Source organism: Sapajus apella, unplaced genomic scaffold, assembly GCF_009761245.1.
Source record: "Sapajus apella isolate SASKATOON/1434 unplaced genomic scaffold, GSC_monkey_1.0 scaffold3008, whole genome shotgun sequence".
NCBI lineage: Eukaryota > Metazoa > Chordata > Mammalia > Primates > Cebidae > Sapajus > Sapajus apella.
In genome coordinates, this window is record NW_022439934.1 from 1 (window position 1) to 7,290 (window position 7,290).

The 7,290-nt window shown below is 56.3% G+C and overlaps 1 protein-coding gene across 2 annotated transcripts; it reads right to left on the bottom strand.

The window, feature by feature from the left end:
* Positions 1 to 231: 231 nt before the first annotated feature.
* Positions 232 to 6,047, bottom strand: LOC116547406 (creatine kinase M-type-like). Of its 2 annotated transcripts, none has more exons than XM_032273374.1 (3): positions 5,944 to 6,047; positions 2,650 to 2,863; positions 232 to 566 (listed from the first exon to the last, which is right to left on the bottom strand). In XM_032273374.1, exons 2-3 carry the CDS (start codon positions 2,840 to 2,842, stop codon positions 247 to 249), a joined length of 513 nt encoding a protein of 170 aa, XP_032129265.1. In that variant the 5' UTR covers positions 2,843 to 2,863; positions 5,944 to 6,047; the 3' UTR covers positions 232 to 246. The 2 variants fall into 2 exon arrangements, with proteins under 2 accessions (XP_032129265.1, XP_032129266.1); XM_032273375.1 differs by having other exon boundaries at positions 2,650 to 2,860; positions 5,936 to 6,030.
* Between the last annotated feature and the right edge of the window lie 1,243 nt (positions 6,048 to 7,290).

The window sequence follows — 7,290 nt, forward strand, 5'->3', positions numbered from 1 at the left end:
GCTTGAGCCACCGCGCCCGGCCCTACTTTTTGTATTTTTATTAGAAACGGAGTTTCACTACTTTGGTCAGGCTGGTCTCAAACTCCTGATCCTGTGATCTGCCCACCTCAGCCTCCCAAAGTGCTGGAATTACAGGCATGAGCCACCACGCCTGGCCTTTTGTACTTTTTTATTAGAGACAGAGTTTTGACATCTTGGCCAGGCTGGTCTTGAACTCCTGACCTCACCTCAACCGAGGTGATCCGCTCAGCTCGACCTCCCAGCGTCCCTCTCTCTTTCCATCTGTCTGCTTCTCCACATCAGGGTCCACCTCTGCATCTCTCTCCATCTCTGCATTTCTCTCTTCCTCCCATCTCTCCTGTGATCCTTTCCTCCCCACCCCGGGCCCTCCCCTCCCATGCAGACACCAACCTTGAGGTTCTCATGGTTGAGGTCGGTCTTGTGCTTGTCCGTGGGTTTGTAGCCCCCGTGGCGATCTGAGATGATTGGGTCAAAGAGATCCTTGAACACTTCATAGGACTCCTCATCACCAGCCACGCAGCCCACGGTCATGATGAAGGGGTGACCTGGAGGCGTGGGGGTGAGGTCAGAGGTGCTTGTCCCCAGCAAGCGGAACCTGGGCTCGTGGGCTCAGTGGAGACCGTGTGCACATGTGTGTGTTGGGGTGGTGGGGGTGGGGTGCATTCAGTACCTCTGGGTAGGAATTGAAGAGACTAAGGGTCGGGAGCGGTGGCTCGCACCTGCAATCCCAGCACTTTGAGAGGCTGGGGTAGGTGGATCTCTTGAGGTCAGGAGTTTGAGACCAGCCTGGCCAACAGGATGAAACCCCATCTCTACTAAAAATATAAAAATTAGCTGGGTGTGGGGTGCACGCCTATAATCCCAGCTACTCAGGAGGCTGAGGCACAAGAATTGATTGAACCAAGTGGGTAGAGGTTGCAGTGAGCTGAGATCGAGCTACTGCACTCCAGCCTGGCTGACAGAGTGAGACTCCATCTCAAAAAAAAAAAAAAAGAGAGAGAGAGAGAGAGAAGACTGAGATCTGGTGGGAACTGGGAGGGAAGGCTGGGAGGGGTCAAGGTGGCATTTGGAGGTCAAGGTGGCTGGGAGCGGTCAAGGTGGGAGAGAAGAACGAATCCAGGGCAAGGTTAAAGGAGAAGGCGGAGCTTCGGAGAGTACATGGCGCTAAAGATATCAGCACCTTGAAAACCTTAGCACCCAAAGTCATGACAGGTCAGCCTGAAATACTTTTAGGTTCTCAGACTACCAGGTGCCACAGAGGGCCAGGAGGGTAAGAGACTTGAAAGACCCTCTTATTTCCCAAATGGAAAAATAGAGTCCAGGAGATAGGGGCCTCTCCCCTCCATCACTCAGCGAGCTGGGTGCGAGGGGCGCTAGAACCTCCTCTCCACTCCCAGCTGTCCTCGCCTCTACAGGTGTCCTTTGAGAAACACCCTAACATTAACAACATCCCCTGTCAAATTTTGTTTTTTTTGAGGCAGGGTTTCAGTCTGTGGCTGGGATACAGTGGCGCGATCTCACTGCAACCTGCACCCCCAAGCTCAAGACAACCCCCCACCACAGCCTCCTGCGTAGCTTGGACCACAAGCCCATGTCACATTTGTCTAATTTTTCTTTTTTTTTTTGAGACGGAGTTTCACTCTTGTTGCCCAGGCTGGATGCGATGGTGCAAACTCGGCCCACTACAACCTCCGCCTCCCAGCTTCAAGTGATTCTCCTGCCTCAGCCTCCCAAGTAGCTGAGATTACAGGCACCCGCTACCATGCCCAGCTAATTTTTGTGTTTTTTTGTATTTTTAGTAGAGACAGTGTTTCACTATGTTGGCCTTGAACTTCAGACCTCATGATCCACCTGCCTTGGCCTCCCAAAGTGCTGGGATTACAGGCATGAGCCACCGCACCTGGCCCAATTTTTTGTATTTTTAGTAGAGACAGGGTCTTGCTATGTTGTCTGACTGGCCTCAAACTCCTGGCCTCAAGTGATCCTCCTACCTGGGCCTCCCAAAGTGCTCAGCACTGCACAGGCATTGCCTTGTGTTTTCACAACGTGGGTGCCCATTTCTCAGATGAGGAGACTGAGGTTCGGGAGATGAACCAATCTCCTCGGGGGTCTCACATGATTCTCGTGCATGTTTATTGCATGGTTTGCTGTGTATTCCACACTGTCCCACGCCTGTTTTTTTTTTGAGACACAGTCTCGCTCTGCTCTATCACCAGGCTGGAGTGCAGTAGCGCAATCTCGGCTCACTGCAATCTCTGCCTCCTGGGTTCAAGCAATTTTCCTGCCTCAGCCTCCTGAGTAGCTGAGATTACAGTTGCATTCCACCATGCCCGGCTAATTGTTTTTGTACTTTTAGTAGAGATGGGGTTTCACCGTGTTGCTCAGGCTGGTCTTGAACTCCTACCCTTGTGATCCACCTGCCTCGGCCTCCCAAAGTGCTGGGATTACAGGCGTGAGCCGCCGTGCCTGGACTCCCTTTACATATATTAATGCGTTGATTCTCACAACAGTCCCATTTTACAGATGAGAAAACTGAGGCCCCCACTCAGGGGCAGTGGGAGTGGGGCCTGGCCAGCAGCCTCCGGAGCCCCCATGTAGCCCTTTCTGTGCTCTGCCGGGGAGGCTCACCTGGGTTGTCCACGCCTGTCTGGATGACATCGTCCAGGGTGAAGCCAGATGGGGTCTCCTTGTCCCGTAGCTTCTTGTAGAGCTCGGGGGTCAGCACCTTGGCCATGTGGTTGTTGTGCTTGGTGAGGTCGGGATACTCCTCCTCAGGCTTGTAATTCAGCTTGTACTTGTTGTGGGTGTTTCCGAACGGCATGGTGGTGGTTTAGGAGGCCTGAGGGGCAGGGGAGGGGGCGAGGATTAGCTCTCGTCTTTTTTTTTCTTTTTTTTTTGAGATAGAGTCTTGCTCTGTCACCGAGGCTGGAGTGCAGTGGTGAGATCTCAGCTCACTGCAACCTCCACCTGCTGGGTTCAAGTGATTCTTTTTATTTATTTATTTAGTTTGAGACAGAGTCTTGCTCTGTCACCAGGCTGGAGTGCAGTGGTGTGATCTCGGCTCACCGCAAACTCTGCTTCCTGGTTCGAGGGATTCTCCTGCCTCAGCCTCCTGAGTAGCTGGGACTACAGGCGTGTGCCACCACACCTTGCTAATTTTTTGTATTTTTAGTAGAGATGGGGTTTCACCTTGTTAGCCAGGATGGTCTTGATCTCCTGACCTTATGATCCACCAGCCTCGGCCTCCCAATGTGCTGGGATTACAGGTGTGAGCCACCACGCCCAGCCTCAAGTGATTCTTTTGCCTCAGCCTCCCAAGTAGCTGGGATTACAGGCACATGCCACCATGCCCAGCTAATTTGTGTGTGTGTGTGTTTTTAGTAGAGATCGGGTTTCACCATCTCTACTGGTTGGCCAGGTTGGTCTCGAACTTCTGGGTTCAAGTGATCCACCCACCTCGGCCTCCCACAGTGCTGGAATTACAGGCGTGAGTCACTGCGCCTGGCCTGGCTCGCATCTTGCAGACGGCAGCAAGAGAACCGAGTGAGGCGTTGAGGTCAGGCAGGCTGTGTGACCTGGAGCACGGGAATTTCTCTCTCGGAGCCCCTGCGTCTCAGCAGGAAGGCATCTGGGGTCTTAGGTCAGGAGCCCGGCTCTGCCACATCCCAGCCGGGTGAGCCTGAACTAGTCGTTCTTGCTGGAGACTCAGTTTCCCCAAGTGGAAAACAGGCCCCACCTCAAGGCTGGAAAAATACCACGTGTGGGTAAAGTGTAGGTTCTGGAACTGGCCCAGGGTTTGATTCCCAACTCTGCTACCACAACTAGCTGTGTGGCCAGGGGCAAATTGCTTAACCTCTCTGTGCCTCAATTTACTCATCTAGAAAATGAGGATCATAATAGCACTCAGTGCATGGGAGTGTTGAAAGGATTAAATGTGTGAGCGGAGGTATAGCTCTTGGAACAGTGCCTGGTACACAATAAGCATTATCTCACTTAGCTATTGTTGTTATTACGTTAAAGATGAATCTCGCTCTGTTGCCCAGGCTGGAGTGCAGTGGCACAATTTCAGCTCACTGTGACCTCCACCCTCCAGGTTCAAGCAATTCTCCTGCTTCAGCCTCCCGAGTAGCTGAGATTACAGGTGTGTGCCATATCCAGCTAATGTGTGTGTGTGTGTGTGTGTGTGTGTGTGTGTGTATTTTTAGTAGAGATGGGGTTTCGCCATGTTGGCCAGGCTGGTCTTGAACTCCTGACCTTAAGTGATCCGCCCACCTTGGCCTCCCAAAGTGCTGCGATTATAGGCTTGAGCCACCACACCTGGCCTGTTGTTAGTTCGCGGGAGGAGCTGGTGAAAAGGTGGAGGTGAGGGTATTGCTGGGAGTGAGTATGTGAGCAGGTTCTCAGATTACCAATCCAGAGACAAGGGGCTGGGTCTGGGGGAGAGCCGCGTGGCTGCCCACACCTCTGCTGACAATTCTCCCACAGGGCTCAGCAGGGAAGGGAAGCTCAGCCTCTGGGTCATCAGAGCCAGGTTCAAATTCCACCTATGCCATTTCCCTACTGGGTGACTCCAGGCCAGTGACTCAGCCTCTCTGGACCTCTGTCTCCTGTGAACTGAGCCTGCCCCATAGGATTGCCAGGATTCTCTGAGCTTGGCCATAGGGTTGGCTGAGCACAGGCCCTGCCACGGAGTTGGAGCCAGGAACCCTGGTGGCGCTATTACTGTTATTACGACTTTTTTGTAAAGGTGGGGTCTCACTACATTGCCCAGGCTGGTCTGGGACTCCAGGCCTCAAGGGATCCTCCTGTCTTGGCCTCCCAAAATGCTGGGATTATATGTGTGAGCCACCACGCCCAGTCCTATGGTTATTATTATTTTATTCACTGGACCCAGAAAGGAGAAGGGACCTCCAGCAGGGGTAGGAGAGGGGGATGGGAAGCAGGTGGGACTGGGGGAGGGAAGTTGGGACCACGGTGAGCTAAGGGCTAGAAGGGGAGCAGGGACCCGCCAAAGACCTTGGGCGCTGCTGTCCAGGGTGGTTATTTTTAGGATCTGGCAGCAGCCTGCAGCCCCACCCCCAGCTGCCACCCGGCCCCACCCCCACATTCCGGGGCTCGGCTTGCACCAAGTCAGCAGGCCCCGAGACAGGTGGGCCAGGGTGGCTGGGGGGACATGAGTCCAGGCCCTGGGGCTCAAGGACATCCCGGGTTGGCAGCCCAGACCCCTGCCCTTCAGAGGATGCTCCCCCAATCCCTGCCAGGGACACCCCAAGAGAGGGCACTGAGGCAAGGTGGGTGACCCCCGCCAAGAGACACAAGCAGAAAGCCCCAGAGCCACACACACACCCCACCACACACTCCCCAGATCATGCTGTAAACCGAGTGACACAGCCACACTTCCAAGCTCAGGGGCATGCCCAAGATAGAGGCACTCCTGTGTCAGCTACCAAGTCAGACACAAGGTCACAGGGACCACACAGCAGCAATCGCAAAGAAGCCCACAACACCTGCTGTTGCAGACTCTGCCGGGCGACACAGACACACCTCCCACGGCTGGTGGCGCCAGTGCTGGTGACAAACTGTAATCAACACGGGCCTGGCTCAACAGCCCCTTGCAGGGGGTGACAGTTGGCAGCTGTCAGGACCCCTTTCATCTCTGGGATCCCTCCCCGTAACCCAAGACTTGTGCTGAAGAAATGGCAAATCCCAGTGGGGGGTTCAGGCGGCCTCACAGATGGAGGGGACTCCCAGACACAGAGGTCAGCCTTCCCATGCACCGGCCTGCCTTTGTTGGTGGAGGGTGTTGGTGGGGCAGGGGGTGGCCACAGGCCCTTTCCCGAGCTGAGACAGCCTCTGGCACCCACAGAGACTCCCCTTCTCTGGCCCCCACCCAGATTCCCATCCCATGCAGTACCTGGCTGGGCTGGGCTGGGCTGAAGGGGGCTCTCTGTATCCTGGAGGTGACACTAACCCAAAGGAAGGGCCTGCAGCCGTGGCCTTATATAGGGGGACCTAGGCTGTGCTATTGGCTGGGAGGGACTGTCCCCAGGGAGGAGTCCTGGAGGGCAGCTGAGCCTCTCACCTCCCTGCTCAGGCACCATGCCCACCCCGAACCCAGGCATGCCTTGCGCCCAGCCCCGTGGCCTTGTATGGGCTAAGCCGCCCCAGGGGCTGGGCCCAAGCCCCCCCACCAAGCTGATTCCCTGACCAAGTGCTGAGTCGGGCTGGCGGTGGGGACAACTGGCCCCCCGCCGGGAACACGGGACAGTGGCTGGGAACATCCCAAGCACGTAGAAGCCACCCTCCCCTGGCCCCTGAGTCTCCTCCAGCCACCAGCCCCTCCTATGTGTGCCCCTGGGCCCTCACCCCTAGCCCAGTCCCAGTGGCACCTTGGGGAACCAAGCTGTGGTTCCAGGAGGACCAGGTGCCCTGGGAGCAGGAGGAAGCAGACCGGGAGAGGCTGCGTGGCCGCCTGCTGCCATCACCTATAGGGAGGGTCCAAACAAACCCAGTTGCAGTAGAGGGCAGTCTAACCCCAGAAACCTGCGCTTGGACGCCCCTTCCTCCTAGGGACTGAGTGGAGGGTAAACCGAGGCTGGCCGAGTTGGGGAGATTCAAACTCAGGGCTGGGGTGGGAGGTGGTGGTCACCCTCCCCCTGCTCAACCCTTGCCCCCTCGGTGCTACTGGAAGATTTCTGCTGCGCAGGGGACAGGGAGGGTCTCAGCCGCCAGGAAAGGAGTTATTTTTAGAGGGCGCTTTGCTGTCTCCTCCTCTGCGAAGGCACTGGGTTTGGGGTGGCTCAGGGGCAGGTGTTGGAGGGGGGTTCGCCACGTGTCCTGGTTAATTATAACCGGGCGTCTCGGGTGTCCCCGGGCCTCGCCTCCTTACAAGGGCAGCCATGGGGCCCTGAGTGGCAGCTCCCCGCCCCCCCCGGGAAGGGGGCTGGGCAGCGATGGGTTCAGAGCGCTCTCCGCGCCTCGGCTGTGACCAAGGACTTCAAGGGCTGAGAAGGGGGTTCTGTGGATGAGGGTACGGCATAGAGGAAGCCGCTTTCTCCTCCTGGGGCGCGCCAAGATTGCAGGCTGATCAGGTCTCCTCCTCCAGGGAGCTCCCAGGATTTCGAGGAAGAAAAGAATGTCCCTTCCCTCTGGGTTCCTCCCTCGCCCAGGGTTTCCTGGGTCTCCAGTCCTCACCTCATACCTTCCCAGGCAGGTGAGGACTGGCTTAGAGAAAGGGAGCCTCACTGCCTCTCCCCTAGACGCCTGATC